At 36.3% G+C, this 15,992-nt stretch overlaps 4 protein-coding genes across 12 annotated transcripts; 2 read left to right on the top strand and 2 right to left on the bottom strand.

Moving 5' to 3' along the window:
• The first annotated feature begins 1,634 nt into the window (after positions 1–1,634).
• LOC130675475 (transcription factor Sp4-like) lies at positions 1,635–9,865 on the top strand. Of its 7 annotated transcripts, XM_057481196.1 has the most exons (7): positions 1,636–2,189; positions 3,116–3,345; positions 3,443–3,787; positions 3,872–4,271; positions 4,493–4,701; positions 4,984–6,456; positions 6,545–9,865. In XM_057481196.1, exons 2-7 carry the CDS (start codon positions 3,322–3,324, stop codon positions 6,707–6,709), a joined length of 2,616 nt encoding a protein of 871 aa, XP_057337179.1. In that variant the 5' UTR covers positions 1,636–2,189; positions 3,116–3,321; the 3' UTR covers positions 6,710–9,865. The 7 variants fall into 7 exon arrangements, with proteins under 7 accessions (XP_057337181.1, XP_057337179.1, XP_057337178.1 ...); XM_057481198.1 differs by lacking the exon at positions 3,116–3,345 and having other exon boundaries at positions 1,635–2,189; positions 3,446–3,787; XM_057481195.1 differs by lacking the exon at positions 3,116–3,345.
• On the bottom strand, positions 7,559–10,981 carry LOC130675486 (endonuclease/exonuclease/phosphatase family domain-containing protein 1-like). The gene is made up of 7 exons (XM_057481219.1): positions 10,960–10,981; positions 10,563–10,883; positions 10,159–10,482; positions 9,379–9,659; positions 9,073–9,309; positions 8,745–8,994; positions 7,559–8,388 (listed from the first exon to the last, which is right to left on the bottom strand). Exons 2-7 carry the CDS (start codon positions 10,707–10,709, stop codon positions 8,017–8,019), a joined length of 1,611 nt encoding a protein of 536 aa, XP_057337202.1. The 5' UTR covers positions 10,710–10,883; positions 10,960–10,981; the 3' UTR covers positions 7,559–8,016.
• A 552-nt stretch (positions 10,982–11,533) lies between these two features.
• Positions 11,534–13,512, top strand: LOC130675503 (alpha-ketoglutarate-dependent dioxygenase alkB homolog 7, mitochondrial). The gene is made up of 5 exons (XM_057481246.1): positions 11,534–11,675; positions 11,751–12,003; positions 12,068–12,241; positions 12,321–12,448; positions 12,511–13,512. The coding sequence occupies exons 2-5, from the start codon at positions 11,752–11,754 to the stop codon at positions 12,644–12,646; spliced, it is 690 nt and encodes a 229-aa protein (XP_057337229.1). The 5' UTR covers positions 11,534–11,675; position 11,751; the 3' UTR covers positions 12,647–13,512.
• Positions 12,780–15,945, bottom strand: LOC130675497 (transcription elongation factor S-II). 3 transcript variants are annotated; one of them, XM_057481235.1, is made up of 4 exons: positions 15,742–15,945; positions 15,360–15,537; positions 14,927–15,288; positions 12,780–14,289 (listed from the first exon to the last, which is right to left on the bottom strand). In XM_057481235.1, the coding sequence occupies exons 1-4, from the start codon at positions 15,808–15,810 to the stop codon at positions 13,954–13,956; spliced, it is 945 nt and encodes a 314-aa protein (XP_057337218.1). In that variant the 5' UTR covers positions 15,811–15,945; the 3' UTR covers positions 12,780–13,953. The 3 variants fall into 3 exon arrangements, with proteins under 3 accessions (XP_057337218.1, XP_057337219.1, XP_057337220.1); XM_057481236.1 differs by having other exon boundaries at positions 15,734–15,889; XM_057481237.1 differs by lacking the exon at positions 15,742–15,945 and adding an exon at positions 15,626–15,644.
• Positions 15,946–15,992: the final 47 nt, after the last annotated feature.

The raw sequence follows: 15,992 nt of genomic DNA, 5'->3' as shown, positions 1-15,992 counted from the left end.
TGATCAAGTACTAGTTCCTAGATCAGGTACCAGTTCTTGACCGGGTGCTATTTCTTTTACTTTACCGAAAATATTTTACCCATCGATAAACTTTAGAATAAAAAAGAAATGAATCCTACGCCAATGGATCATAAAAGGTCCATCCAGGTACGCCGCTCAGAAATATTTGCTTTGTAACTGCAATAGTCGAAAACTCTCCAGAATATTTGTTTTCGTCGATTCATATTTACAAATCAATCGAAAAATTAACAATTTCATACGAATTTACAATCTGTTTCGTTCAGCGGCGTATTAAATCCGTTGATGAATAATTTTTTTTCCTCATCCAGCGCTAACAGTAAAATTTTTTTTTAAACGTTAACATAAACGCGGTCTTCAGTATTACATAGGGAGAGCAGCAGCAGCAGCAGCTGTCTTCGTTGTTGAATATAGGACACATTTTATCGAGGGGCGGCAGTCCACAAACGGCTCCTCCCCCCCATTCGGCAAATGTTTTTCCGGGTCTGTCTATACCACGGTGATCATCATCCGAAACACACGTAACGTCCCTATCCATGGACTAGAAGGTATTATATTTCGTACTTTGTTACCGGGGGCAACATCCAAGAGCAAGCAAACCCCGCATGCCATATCCCCGAGCACTACCAAGTTGAGTGCACACTCGATCCCACGTTACGTATAGTGTTCAGTACATAATAATAATAATAATAATAACAACAATACGAACACAAACGCATTGCATCCGGGGAATAAAAGACGGAGAGCCGCGCAAACGCGACCTCACGCTCACTTCCCTTGTGTGTTCCCTTTTCCCTTTGATATGATGACAATCGCCAGGAATAGGGGAAGGATAATACGATTGCTAGCGTCCCCCTGTCAATCGGGGTGGGCGGCTAGCAGCCCCTGCGTACGCCCCTGTGAATCCCAACCCGGGGCCGGCATTATTTTAGTCAACCAATCGAGGCATTCGGGTTGTCATGAGCAAGACAAGGATGCGGATACTTTTCTGTAACAAACACCAGCGTCACACGCGCAACGCCCCGCCGTCTTCTCTTGCTTCATTGCCGCCAGCAGCCTGGTATTTATTGCATACCCACACACACATACAGAATACAGAACACAACTTGTGCAGCAACGTCGACGACAGCATTCTCCGCGGCATGCCACAGAAATATATTATATTTTCTGCCGCTGAGCGGGAAAGAAAGAGCTAGAGAGGAAGAGATAATGCGAGTTGCAGTTTTCACCATCACGACAGCACGCTAGATTTATTTTTTGTCTCTTTCATATTTTCCTGCTCGGGTCAAAAATATAAAATACAGACCCGGTAAAACAGCAACTACTTTTACCCATAATAGTACTGATGACCAGAGACTGGGTCTATCTGGACCTAGACCTAGACCACCTGGACATGGACCTGGACCTGGACCTGGACCTAGAAAATCAGGATCTTGAGGACACGTAACTATACAATTTTCGTGCAGAAACTTACTGCCGAGTTAATGCGCAGACTCAGTGCCCACTACATGGAGACTTGGCAACAAGGACGCCGAGTGGTAGTCGGTATCTCTGTCTCGTGTGTTTCAGTCATTTCCTCCACTCCTGCCCCTCACTAATTGCCAGGGGCCAGAGCGTAAGCAAGTGAGAGAGAGAGCGTCAGTTTCGACGCAGTAGAACATAAATATATTTAACTACAGAGCAGAGCAGAGCGACACTAGACGGCATAACCAAACGTCTTTTATTTGGATTGGAGTGAGCAGGAGCAAGAGTGAGAGTTTATCCTGCATGTACGTACATTCTACGTGGGTTTGTGCTATCGATCCACTTATATCTTGCCCGACCTCGTCGCACAGTTCCTATCCTCGAGGTCTTTTCAGTGTAGCCACCGCGCGGGCGCGAGCACGCCTCTTTGTGATTATTTAAACTATATATACAAACATATATATATATATATATATATATATATATCTACAGCTATCCCATCTCCATGTGTATTGCGTGAGTGTACATATATTTATATACATTTACAAGTGTGTGCAGTGTATACCTACAGGTCTCTGGAATGTCGATGTGGAGGAGAAGTTTGCGAATGCTGTGTAAAATAAAATAACGCAACTTTTTAAAATACCATTTCTGTATATTATTTCCACGAGGGTTTTTAAATTATGGCTTCAGCAGCAAAGCTCAAGGTAAATATATTTTTTGAATTTTGAATTTTGAATATTATTTTTATTTACCGCTAAAATATACACAGATGTGGGGTTAGGTAGCGGGTCTGTTGACTGCGAGAATCGAAACACACAAATATATGAAGAATGAAAAGGTATATTTTTTGAGTGCCAGAAGGAAACGCACGTGTCGATTCGCGTGTTAGGTGGAGTCCAGAGTGGAAAGTGGGTGGAGGCTGAGGCCGTGGAGGCTTTCCGCGGAGTATATATGCATGTCGGGCGGCACGGGGGCCGCGTTGTCAGCCCGTTGTCGAGTGGGCGGGTGTGGCGCGGAGAGGGTGTGTGCGCGTCCGTTGAATCGCACACTCGCAACACAATCTCAAGTTGAAGTTGAAAAAAAAAATAAATGGGCTTGTATGCTGTACTGTGTTGGTTTGGATCGCTCGCGACCTCGTCATCAACGACACCGAGCACACTCACTAGCTAACACTTGCTGCTGTGTTTGTGAGCCAGCTACCAGAGTAGAGGATCTGCTGGATGTATATTTTGTACCTACACAACTGCGCCGAGTAAGACTAGTGTGCTCTGAGCTGTGTGTTGAGACTTGAGAGAGTAGAGAGTGTGCTGTTGAAACAGCGAGACTGCTGGTGTACTGCTCGGGTTAAGAGCACGAAGAGCCAAACGGGTGGGCACGATTTGCGACAGGGGCGTAGAGAGGCGTTCCTTGATCGGGTCCTCGAGGAGGGCCTTCTTTGTCCCGCGACTCCTTGGCTGAACCCCTCGCACGTGCATCCGTGATAAACCACCGGGGTATCATCAACTTCCTCGTGTGCTTGTGTCTCTTGATTTTATCTTAGTCGTATTTTTTAATTTACTTTTTGGATTTTATTTTATTTTATTCGATTATTTATTTACTTTGTGCTGGTGAATTTTTGTATTTTTTTTAGTTAATTAAAACGCACTGACGCCAACGGATACGCGATGCCAAAGTGGTTATGGATGTTTGATCGTGTGTATATCCACAAATGTATATATGTGATAACGTGATGCTACATGTAATAAAGGGTGTTAACTTGGAAAGTGTAAAGTAAGAGAGAGAGTGAGAGAGAGACTTAGACTTAAGATAAGGAGGTACAGGAGTGGGTGAGATAGAATGGAAGGGAGAACTATAGTGGTGGTGAGCAAGTTTATGAATTTAGTTTTATTTTTAGTACTAGTCTATTAGAAGAGTGAATTTTATCATAAATATATTTAATATTAATTTTTTATCAAAGCAGGAAACAGCTGAAGAGGAACAAGATCCTCTGCAGGTACAAGCACAGTCTCAAGAAGCTCAGGATCAGCAGCAGCAGCAACAACAACAACAGCAGCAGCAGCAATTAGAGCAGCAAGTGTCTCAACCTCAGTTACGGTTTCTCAATGCCAGTGTTCTCCAACAGTTACAACAGCATCAGCAAGAAGTCCAGCAGCAGCAACAGCAGCAAGTTCACCAACATGGACAACCCCAAGTCATCACACTCCAGCAGTTGCAGAATTTCGTGCCCATGTCCCAACAGCAGCATGACCAGCAGAGACCTCAAACTATTTCAGTACAAACTTTACCACAGCAATTTTTACAAGTAAGTTGATCTAAACTACCAATAAGTTTAGATTATAATCAAATTTATTTCGACTTTTATTGTTTGATATTTATAATTTTTGAGGGTGCTCAGTTGATAAATAGCCAAGCAGCTCTGCAGCAGCAGCAACAGCAACAACAACATGGACAACAACAACAACCCCAAGCCCAACAGCAGCCACAGCAGCAGCAATTGAGTTACAGTGTGATACCACAAATGCAGACAGTAAATATTGATGGCCAGGATGCACTTTTCATTCCGTCTTCGCCAATGACCTCGATGGCGGCTCATCACCAGTCATCGCCGACAATGCAATTTACAACAGCCAGTGGGCAACAGGTCCAGCTCGCATCTCAGCAAGTCCAGTTGGCAAATGGCCAGACAATTATCACTCCCCAGCCTGTCAGTTTAATCCGAGCACCAAATGTCTTTCCAACTTCCATTATCCAAAATATCGGGGGTCAAACAGTACAACTGCCTACAGGTTTGTTTCTACAGCTACTGCTCAGCTTTTCTATCAAACGGGTCTTTGGAAATACTCTTTAAACAAAACTTTCATCCATACATTAATTATCTCTCAGCTGCTACTATCACTGGTCCATATGTCCCTATAAATCTTTCAAAACAATTAACCACACTTCAAACTTTCAAAGCTCACGCTTTTATTCATTAACCACTGCCTTCTATGCAATAATAAATGCGCAGATTCCAAGGCAACCATGGATGTTTCAGGACAAAGTGTTCAAGTGAGGCCACTGCAGTTTCCACTTCAGCATGTCCAGCAAACTGTGCCTGTACAAATACCAGTTACCACCAACAATGGACAGACAATATATCAGACGGTGCATTTTCCCATTCAAGCTTTGTCGAATGTTTTTAATATGGGTCCACAAATGATGCCACAAATAACCCAGGTAATTAAAACAAAATATAAAACGTCATCAGTTTAATGTCTTACATAAACTGTAGTATTTATTACAACAGTAAAAAATAGTTTGAGCAACTACACGTGACTGAAGTTATCACAGGAAATAATTAATCATAACACAGAGTGTAATTGTTTAATCTACAATTCCAGTTGTTGGCTGTAAAATTTTTTACCGCAGTTTTATTGTAAATAAAATGTCGGTCTTTGTGTAATAATTTTTTTTTTTTTTTTGAAACTGATAGTTAATATAAAAATAATTATTTTTTAGCAAATTCCCCAGATGGCACAAATAATTACACCTAATGGGCAAATCCAACAAGTTCAAATAGCAAATTTATCACAGCTTCAAAATCTCCAAGGTCAGCAGGTTGCCGCGCAAGTTGCTCAACAAGTAGCACAGCAGCAAGCAGCTCAGCAACAAGTCGTACAGCAGGTTACTCAGCATCAAACTCAACAACAGGTCGTTCAACAACAGCAGCAACAACAGGTCGCGGCAGCCCAAGCTCAGGCTCAAGCTCAAGCTCAAGCTCAAGCACAAGCACAAGCGCATCAGCAGCAGCAAGTCCAACAAGTAGTCCAACAAGTTATGCAACAGCAAGCCCAGCAACAACAACAGGCACAGCAACAACAACAACAACAGCAGCAGCAAGTTCAGAATCAACAGGCTGCTGCTTCAACACCAACGTCAAGTACCAGCTGGTCAACATCCGTATCAACTCCCGGCAATGTCCAAGTTGTTGGTATTGGCCAACTTGGTAGACCAAACTCAAATGTGATAACGACTAAAGACGGACAAAAAATAGAACTGTCTACTCTAACGAGACCTGCTGACGGCATTGAAAACGAATTAAAACTTACGAGTTTAGATGCGAGTCAATTGGCTGCCGGTCAAGTTATTCATATACCCTCGGCACAAGCTACACAACAGACAATCCAACCGATAACAATTACTGGTGCACAAGGTCAGCAGCTCACTCTCATATCAGCATCTGCACTGACGAATTTAGCATCTCCACAGGGCGGAATGATGCGGAGTATAAATGTTGGGAATGGTGGAATAATGCAGATTCAACCAGGAACCGGCGTCAATACACCCAATGGATTTTTACAGTCGATACCTCTGCAAAATATCCCCGGGCTAAGTAACGTTCAAGTTATTCCAGCAAGTGCTTTACAACCTGCTACTGTTCAAACACTGCCAACTGGCGCTGGTGGTACTCCCATTGTAACCGGCCAGACTGTTCATCTGGACTCCAGTGATCCAACAAAATGGCAAATACTGCAAACCATCCAAGCTAATGGTACGATAGCTCCATCTACTCCAGCTCCACAGCCACAACAGCAACAGCAGAACACCACGACAATAAATAATACCGGGGAAGGTGAACCAAAACAGCATCGACGACGTGTTGCTTGTAATTGTCCTAATTGCAGTGACGGCGATAGGACACGTGATATAACGCATAAACGTCAGCACATATGTCACATTCCTGGTTGCAATAAAGTATACGGAAAGACAAGTCATCTGAGAGCTCACCTCAGGTGGCACACTGGAGAACGTCCTTTCGTGTGCAGTTGGGTCTTCTGCGGGAAAAAATTCACCAGGTCTGATGAACTGCAGAGGCACAGAAGAACTCACACTGGAGAAAAGAGGTTCCAGTGTCCTGAATGTACAAAGAAATTCATGCGCTCTGATCATCTTACAAAGCACATCAAAACGCATACTAAAATACGGAGCACCGTAAGTTTGAATTTTCAGTTTTTATTTTATTATTTTTTTTGTTGATTTTGTTTTTTTTATATGAGAGCTGTTTGTTTGAATATTTCAGGAAGCTGCCACATCGACGCAAGAAGGCTCATCAGATAGTCAATCTTCGAGCGAAGATAAAATTATAATTGCGCTTCACAAAGAGACTGATCAAGCGGACATTATACTGCCCGGAACTATCGAGGGCTTGCAGAGTGAAACGCCGACACATGTGACGAATGAATGAGCGTATTAAACATAATTATCGGCTATTATTATTATTATTATTATTATTTTTTTTACGTTGTATATTATGGTTTAAAGATTAGTCAAAGATAACTTTAATTAATTAAGAACAATCATAGATTTTTATAAAACTGGGTGCTCCAGTAGTCCAAGTATTAGGTTTCTTTCATCTATACATATATATGTGATTACATATATATATTTTTTTTCTATTTCTAATTATAGTAATTATTTAATAAAATTTTTTTTGTGTAGTCTTTAGAATGACGATTTACAGGGATTGCTAATTCTATATTTTTCTAAAGAATGTATAAAATAAAATAAATGTAAATAATGTACATGACTGTAAAAAAATTTACACAAAAAAAAAAAAAAAGAAAAAAAAATATACACCCAAAATTTAAAAATGTGGAAATACATTTAAATTTATTTAATTAGTTAATTAATTAAATAATATATTGATATTTATGAGTGTAAACGTATCAGACATACGACAATTTTTTAATTACATATAAAAAAAATTTTTTAAAATGCATGTACTGAATTTCGAATTTTCTAAACATGCATTTTTTAATTTTTATTTTATAAACATTTTAATTTATTATTTCAAAGTTTTAAAAATTGTCAGATGTCCGCTAGCTATCATCGATATTTTATTGATACGAACACGATTTGCATTCACTAATTATCATTAAATTGTAATTAAATTTTTCTTTACTCCTGCGGACTAGCAAAATTTGCTAATAAATAATTAATCTTAATTTGGGCGTAAGTCGATGTCTTAAAAGTAGTGGATATAAATTATATTGCGGAAATGATGAGGAAGTTGGCTCGACAAAAACCACAGTACGAAAATAAATTTTTTGTATTTTTTTACAGTATATAGTACAGTTGATTATATGCGACATACCAGCATCGCACTGTCACGGCAATTATAATATTTAATCGAATTAAATAGTCAGTCTTGACCCTTAAAAAAAAGGACACTGCTACGAACTGATTTGAATTTTTTCTTTTTTTTAATCATTAAATATCATTGAATAATAATAATAATTAAGTCGACTAATAATATCACGCTGAGGCCTTTGGAATAGTGAAATCTCGCCTGCAAAATATTCAAGTTGACTTACTGTATAAGTTTGTGTATAATATATTAACTTTATAAGTAATAATTAAATTCGTCGTATCTAATACAAAAGGAGTAATCGAGACAGCCTCCAATTAAATTGGAAAAGTTGTACGGAAAGAAAAAAAACGGCACACTTTAAGTTCAAACACGTGGTGGAGATAATTTAAGTATATACAATATCAGGGATCACCGGGTTCTGTGTAAATTTCACACCAAATTGGACAGTGAGTTGAAGCAGGACCACCCCAACGCCAGCACTGCGGTATACCCAAGTGTGTAAGCCCTTGTCTTACAACTCTATATAACCCGGTGTTAAATAATTTTTTCGACCCTCGTCCCCAAATAATTTTGTCCTTAAAAATATATTTTTCAGTGTCAAATGCCGTATTTGTTTCGGAAAGTACGTCGTTGTAAATATTCGATGTGTCACCAGAAAGTGAAAAGTCACCGAGAAATATTGAGTTCTTTGCATCTACAAATCGTTCAATAATATTATTGTCTTCTGGGTCGTGCATCTGGACATTTATTAAAGTAATATCGAATTTATTGACCTAGAAAAAAAAATAATACATAAGTAATCGCCCTGATTATTTTAAAATCATTAGTCATTAAGGATATCCTCAGATAACACTCCCCACTTCTCCCACTTTTTAAAAATATTCAATGACCTCGAACGGTCATATCAGCAGTTACAATTGTCGCTGATAAATTGGAAGTTGAACGAAATTTGTTGAGTAAATTTCAGTAAAATCTTTACGTAAATTTCATGATTAGAATTTTCAAATTTTGTAGACTAAAATTTATTCACCAAATTTTGTTGAGCTCTTGAAAGTCATTAAATATTTTTAAAAAGTGCCGGGCACTGTCTGAGAATGTCCTTAATATAAATAAATATGATAAAAATTACGTGAAATATAATTGAAGCAAGTACTGGAAGAAAGACAGTTGTCGCTGGAGGTTGTTCACGAAGACTGATGCACATATCTGGGTATGCATCCCACAAAACAGCGAGACCAGCACCCAGATGTACAGAACGCCATTGCCGATGATTACCGCGCCAGTCTTTAACGCGTTTTAGTATCGGGGTGTTCAGTTCTCGTGTTAATTTATCCAGAGCTTCTAAACTCTTTACTTCCTGAAGCGCCAACAACGAAATCCTGGTGATAATCAAAAGTATCAGCACCGCTTTGCATGATGATCTTCGTTAAAAAAAAAATGTATTTTTCTAAACCAACCGATTTTCTAAGATGGTTCTGCAGATGACTTCCATGACACCTGGATTGCCAGCTTTGTCGCTATTAAAACCGTTCAAATTCCAGGAGGCGACTCTTATTGATGTCCGGTCCAAAGATTCATTGAAGTTGTACTCGATGCAGGGACGTGGACTAGCGATACTCAACAATTCCCATATTTCTTCCTCCGTGATCCCGGGACTTAATTCTACATTTTTTTCACTATCATCTAGTCGGGGTCTGGTAAAAAAAAATAATTGCAATTAACAAAAGTTATTAATGACAAGTAGCTGACTACTGGTTAATTACATTCTTAAAGGCGTCACTCGGTCGCGATTGACACGAGCGACTCGACGACCCGCGTTATTAACTCGAGGTGTACTGGAAGCTTGAGGAATGTTCCAGGAAGACGAAGGACTTCCATTACTACAGGTATGGATTACTGATCCATTTGAAATACTGCTTAATTTAAGGTACGGTCGTATCATTGCTAACTTATATTTTCCCATTCCTCGCAATTTCGCGAGCTCGTCAAGAGAATTAAAGCATCCATATTTTAATCTCTTCTCCACAATCCTCGATGCTAATTCCTGAGTGTGGATAAAAAAATTATTAATTTATTATCACTACTGTTATTATTTATTTATTTTTTTAATTTTCTAGTTCACTTGTCAGTTAAAATTAAACTAAAATCGTGAATGCAGGATAGTGATCAAAGCATAGCGAACTTTTTTTTTTTTTGTATAGTTCTCAAGTGTAAAAAAAAAAAAGCGGGTAATTTAGCAGTAACTATTTACCACACATTTACAAGTCAAATAGTCGCAAATAAAATCATTTATAGGCGATTTTGGAAGATTGACAGCATCATTGGAAAGAAACATTGGAAGAGTACGCCGCTGATTCAAGGGACAGGGTCTGATATTGAAAGAAATAAAATAAGCGAGTCACTGGATGATGACTAAATTAACAGATGATTATTTCACGTCTATTTAATGACAACGCACTACTTGACCCTTTTTTTATCAATAAAAAAAAATTGTTATTTATTTACAGTGACGATGAGGTTGGTTACAATAAAACCCAACTAACCTGATCAACTCCAGGTACAACTTGAAGGTCAAACACACTAGCTAAATTAACGTCTACTTGATTATTATTATTTCCAACAGAATTTAAACTCGTTGATGCTCGAGATGATGTACCACTGTCATTACCAGTAGATACGTATACTTCCATTTTAATACTTTCTAATTTATCAGCACCTATTCCGGACACTAAGGCAAGATCTTCAACCCGATTGAATCTCCCAATAACACGTCGATAGTTAACAATATTAGCTGCTAGATGACGATTAATGCCCGGTAACGTCATCAATTCTTCTTCAGTCGCAGTATTTAAATTTAACAATTGCGGCTGTCAACAAAATATTTAAACAAAATTTAAATGAAACCCATTAATTGACAAATATTAAATATAAATAAATAAATAAATACCTTAAGTGTGTCATCAAGTACAGAAAAAGTATGAGACAAATTTTTCGAGTTATGAAATCTCCTTCGTCCGAATCCCGGCAAAGTTATTTGCTTCAAACTGGACCTCCTCGTCTTTTGTCCAGAATGTAAACTACTGGACTGTCCCATTTTAAAATAAATATAAATACCTCGTTAAGTAGTCATCTGTCAACCCTACAATCATTCAATTCTTGTGTCAAACTCAAGTTAACCATTAAATCCAACTGATGACTAGTCAATATCCACATTGTTGGTATATTTTAAAAATATTTTTCCTGCACTGTCAGATGATTTTATCGTTTTCTGCAGTGGGGGATAAAAAACACTCGTCTCAGCCTACAATTATATATTTAATATTGTAAATTATGTATACCTCTACCTCTAATCAGTAGTTATTTAGAGAGACAATTGATGAGACATCAAAATCCTCATACAGTATATAGTAATCTAAGAGCAAAGTGCAAGGTCATGATTATGATCTATCACTTGAGGTGTACACCACTCATATTAAGTATTAATAAAAATGTATCAATAAATATATATACATATTTCTACGTGTTATATTGTCTACTATTGATTAGATTAATTGATATAAATCTCCACGACTAAATGCCCCAGGTATTAAATTATTTATTTGATGACTTACATGGTATCTTTTTTTCTGTTACCAAATCATAGATTACTTTTATAGAAGAATGTGCCTCCGTGGCCAACTTTATCAAGACTTGCTCTGATCGTATATGGAGTTGACGTTTAAATTATTTAGCTTGTTTTGGAGCGACATAACCCCACTAAATTATTATGGACAAAAAGGAGGCAGTAGTTGCTGTCGTACGTCGTATTGTGTAAAAAGGGGATGCAGGGGAATTTATATATATGTATGTATATATATATATATATATATCAAGTGATATTACGAGCAAAAGCGCACACGCGAGATAAAAATAATTATTGCCAGGGATTCTGGGATCCTAGTAATCAAATCATCATCAGCCAATAGAATTTTATAAAATATCCCCAGAGAAAAATATTTTCACGCTTGTACTCCGTGCTGTTGCATGATATTCAGTGTCTCCAAGTGTCTGCAATTAAAACGTATTTATTTATTTGTATTTTTTTAATTTTTATCACCCAATTGTCACTTACTTATTGGAAAATATTTCATGACAGCATGGCGGTAAGAATACTTTTTAAGAAGCAATCACTGAGCAGACTGATGAATCCTACAAGATCTGCGAGAACCTCCACCACGGCTCTAGGTAATTTTGATGATATTGAAGCAGATAAAAATTGGCGGTCAGAACTTTTGGCGACTATGAGAATATTTAAAAATTTTATTAGTCCAGAAGAGGAGGATTCGTTGTTCCAAGAAGTCGAGCCGTATATGAAACGTCTGCGATATGAATATTCCCACTGGGATGATGTTAGTATAGGACATTTGCTGGAGATTATGCTAGCTGAACCGTTGGTTTATGATTTAATTACAGGCAATTCACGGCTACCGGGAGACTGAGCGCGCGAAATGGAGTAAAGAAAATACTAAAATAATTGACCGGGTCAGAGCGATGGCTTTTCCGCCAGGAATGCCCGAGCTGGGACTGGTCCATGTCCTGGACCTCGCTGCCGAGGGCAAAATAAAACCTCACGTCGATAGCGTCCGGGTACATCAGCGCTGATTACTTTAAATATTCATTTTATTTGGCGCCGGAATTTTAATTTTTTATTTTTAAAAACTTTCAGTTTTGTGGAGATGTGATTGCTGGCATCAGTTTGCTGAGTGACTGTGTCATGAGACTCACCCAGGTGGGAAATGAAAAAGAATGTCGTCATGATTTTTTTCTACCCCGCAGATCACTCTACATAATGAGGTAATTTTACAAATATTCAAATGATCTGTAAATTAATTTACAATTAATGAACTTTTTTACAGCGGCGCGGCCAGACATAAATACAATCACGAAGTCCTGGGCCCAGAGGAATCGATATTTAACAATGAAAAAGTCATTAAGACTAGAAGAATATCAATAATATGTCGCTGTGCTCCAGAGTCACGTGACAATAAATAAAATATTAAATAATTGTTTGAATTTTATTGCGAATATTTAATCTATCAGAGATCAGGTAAATAAATAGCTTTGTAAATACATAGTAAATTCAAAATATAAAAGCAGTGAGGATTATAAATATATATATAAAATATTTTATACTTTACACACCAATTTATTCACATTAATAAATGAAAAAAACAAAAAAAAAATATACAATTTAGTATCTTTACTTAATTTAATGTATTGTACTTATTGTAAATTATTCATAGTTTTTTTTTAAGAGGCTAATCAAAAAAATAGTAGAAAAATTACTGATAATGAAAATTTGTCTGAAAGTTTTTAATCGTTACAATTAAACTTAAATTTTTCCTTAATTAGTTCTAGTTAACTCGGCGTATAATTATTCAAAGAAAATAAATGCTTTCTTAAGGGAATTCTCAGACAGTACCCCTCACTTTTTAAAAATTTTTAATGACGGCTGTCGTAAGTGTATCAAAATTTGGTCAATTAATTAAAGAAAAAATTTCGCCGAACTATAGATTGGAAAAAAATTACGTACAGTTGACATCAATCGGGAAATTTGGAAAATAAATTTCAGTAAAATCTTCACGTCAATTTTATAATTAGAATTTTCAAATTTTTTAAACTAAAATTTATTAACTAAATTTCGTTTGACTTCTAATTGATAACACAACTGTAAGTAATTATTTTTTAATCTACATTTCGGCGAAATCATAACTCGGCTGTCTTTTTTTCAATTAATGCCTTAATTTCTTTTTAATTAATTGATATACAGATGAGTCATTGAGTATTTTTAAAAAGTGGGGGATATTGTTTGAGAATGCCCTTAATAATAATAATAAAAAAAAAAAAAAAAAACATAATCCAGAAGTAGCCTCGCTGATATTTATTATTTATAATAATAATAATAAATATCATCCGTTAATCTTTCGTTATATATCGAAGACTATTTTACTTTTATAAATTTTAATAATTATTATTTTATTATAATCAGAGAAATTGATTTTCTTTTGTACTTGGTAATAATTAAATATTATTTTCTGTGGTTTATTCAAATTTTAGATTCATATTTGATGGAAGTATATCACAGTTTTATCTTAACTTTTTTAATTATTTACTATAAATTTCAATGAGCGTGTAATGAGTTGTCATAATTACTTACAGTGTACATTGACGAATGAAATACTACATACTTTTCAATAATCAATTTCTCTGATTCACTTGCTACTGTAAATTAATTAAAAAAAAAAAAAAATACAGCACAAATAATGACATAAATTATTGCTCATTACAAAGGTTTTTTTTTAACAGAACTTCCATCGATTACCACAATTATTACACAGCACGAACGTGGTCATCGGTTCATCAGCTGATCGTGTTTGAACTTGATTGTAAGTACAATTACGCTGTTTACATTTACCGCATTTTAGCAGGTCTGTCTTAGTACCTTGTACAGTAGCAAGTTGTGCATCATTGATAGCTTCCTTTTTGAATCTATCTCTCAACTGTTTTATTTCATCACTTGCCATTTCTTCAGCAGTCATTGCGGCAAGACGCGCGGGTGTTATGGCGCCAACAAGAAAATTAGTTTTTAGTGTCGGATTCTTGGCGTCACGTAAATTGGCTACTCGACTACGTACCTACAAAAAAAAATAATTCATCATTTTTTTGTTACCTTTTCAAATTATTTAAGGCCATTCTCAGACAGTGCCTCCCACTTTTTAAAAATTTTCAATGACTTTCAACTGTCATAAGCGTAATTAATTGAAAAAAGAACAACGTAGTCGTAATTTCGCCGATGTATAGATTAAAAAAAAAAATTATTTACACTTGATATCAATTAGGAGTCAAACAAAATTCGTTAAATAAATTTCAGTAAAATCGTCATGTCAATTTTATAATTCGAATTTTTAAATTTTGTTGGCTAAAATTTATTCAACAAATTTCGTTTAACTCCCAATTGATATCAATTGTAAATAATTTTTTAAAAATTCTATATCTCAACAAAATTACGACTACGTTGTCCTTTTTTCAATTGACATTTTAATTTTTATTTAATTAATTAATAAAATTTTAATTCGGTTATGACAGTTGAAAGTTATTGCATATTTTTAAAAAGTGGGGGCACTGTCTGAGAATGCCCTTAAGGTAAGAAATTCAGTACCTGAACAGGTACTAGTACAAATACATGGAGTGATTGGATACTAATCCCCTGATCGGGTACTAAGTCTTTTACTTTAAAAAAAATAATAAAATAAAATCCAAAAGAATGCTTACTCTATTTTTGTATCTGTTATCGGTGTTTTTGAATTCAGCAAAAATAGCTTCTTCTAATTCCTCAGCTAATTCTTGAGGTGTTCCACAGGCTTCCATTGATAAATTATCAACACTGAGAGCTGAAGCTAAAAGCTCACGGCACTTGAGCCTCACAGCGTCTGTTGTTGTTGTCGAAGGAAACGATGCCTGTTTTTTATGTGAATCCTTACTTGATGATCTTTCGTCCTTACTTTTAATGTCATTGCCATCCGTGTGATCTTTGTCTTTCTTCGAATCATAGTCGTCTTTATTTTTGTCTGATCGTTCTTCCTTCTCCTTCGAGTTGCTCGATGAACTCGAGTCTTTGCCGTCTTTATTTGGACCTTCCAAAATAAATGGTGATAATTAAATCATAAGTAAAAAAGTTGCCCTCAGTAACTAAATAAAAACTCACCTGACAAGAATTTTTTCCAGTTTTTAATCAGTGTTTTTGATAAGGCTATTACTTCATCATCTCGGCTAGATTTTCGTAATGAATTAACAGTCATTCCAATTCTGGTTTTAGTGAGAAGTTCCAAGTCAACAGGAAGTCTTTGAAGAACTTTGAGCAGCTCCAGCGCCTGCTCTTGACCCTGCAATAATAATAAATAATAATGTTTATATACAAATACATGTATCATAATCGCATGAATTAATTAAAAATGTATATAAAATATATACATATATATATGTATTGTCGTGGCAAATAATTTATCCAGTTTAAAATATAACAACGTGTCGGATATATTCCGATTATACTTATTCAGCCTAACTTCTTAATTTACTCACTCACTCACCGTCCCCTCAGGATTTAACATTTTCGTGAGCTTCTTCTGGATTCTCAGTATCTCATCCTCAGCATTCATATTGTAAATCTGTATTTTTTAACAGATAAATAACACAATAAACAACACGCACCGTGTACAAGCTATTATGTTTTAATGAATAAATCCAAGTGCGGCGATGGCTGGCAATCAGCTAACTGGTATGTAATAGCTAAGGTATAAAAAAAGATGGGTGCTGCTAGCGGCTCTTGCATCAATCAGAC

The sequence above is a fragment of the Microplitis mediator genome, chromosome 10 (genome assembly GCF_029852145.1).
Source record: "Microplitis mediator isolate UGA2020A chromosome 10, iyMicMedi2.1, whole genome shotgun sequence".
Lineage (NCBI taxonomy): Eukaryota > Metazoa > Arthropoda > Insecta > Hymenoptera > Braconidae > Microplitis > Microplitis mediator.
The sequence above is the reverse complement of the archived record's forward strand: the minus strand, read 5'-3'. Positions and strand labels throughout refer to the sequence as shown.

Excerpts from the sequence above, each read along its gene's own strand:
- LOC130675503 (XM_057481246.1), top strand. The coding sequence starts at position 11,752 with ATGGCGGTAAGAATACTTTTTAAGAAGCAATCACTGAGCAGACTGATG. Across the intron at positions 12,004-12,067 it reads AATATTCCCACTGGGATGAT|GCAATTCACGGCTACCGGGA; the intron begins GTTAGTATAGGA and ends ATTTAATTACAG. Across the intron at positions 12,242-12,320 it reads CTCACGTCGATAGCGTCCGG|TTTTGTGGAGATGTGATTGC; the intron begins GTACATCAGCGC and ends AAAAACTTTCAG.
- LOC130675486 (XM_057481219.1), bottom strand. The coding sequence starts at position 10,709 with ATGGGACAGTCCAGTAGTTTACATTCTGGACAAAAGACGAGGAGGTCC. Across the intron at positions 9,310-9,378 it reads CGAGTGACGCCTTTAAGAAT|ACCCCGACTAGATGATAGTG; the intron begins GTAATTAACCAG and ends TTTTTTTACCAG. Across the intron at positions 8,995-9,072 it reads AGAACCATCTTAGAAAATCG|GATTTCGTTGTTGGCGCTTC; the intron begins GTTGGTTTAGAA and ends GATTATCACCAG.
- LOC130675497 (XM_057481235.1), bottom strand. The coding sequence starts at position 15,810 with ATGAATGCTGAGGATGAGATACTGAGAATCCAGAAGAAGCTCACGAAA. Across the intron at positions 15,538-15,741 it reads TGTTAAATCCTGAGGGGACG|GGTCAAGAGCAGGCGCTGGA; the intron begins GTGAGTGAGTGA and ends TTATTATTGCAG. Across the intron at positions 15,289-15,359 it reads CTGGAAAAAATTCTTGTCAG|GTCCAAATAAAGACGGCAAA; the intron begins GTGAGTTTTTAT and ends TTATTTTGGAAG.
- LOC130675475 (XM_057481195.1), top strand. The coding sequence starts at position 2,166 with ATGGCTTCAGCAGCAAAGCTCAAG. Across the intron at positions 3,788-3,871 it reads TACCACAGCAATTTTTACAA|GGTGCTCAGTTGATAAATAG; the intron begins GTAAGTTGATCT and ends ATAATTTTTGAG. Across the intron at positions 4,702-4,983 it reads TGATGCCACAAATAACCCAG|CAAATTCCCCAGATGGCACA; the intron begins GTAATTAAAACA and ends ATTATTTTTTAG.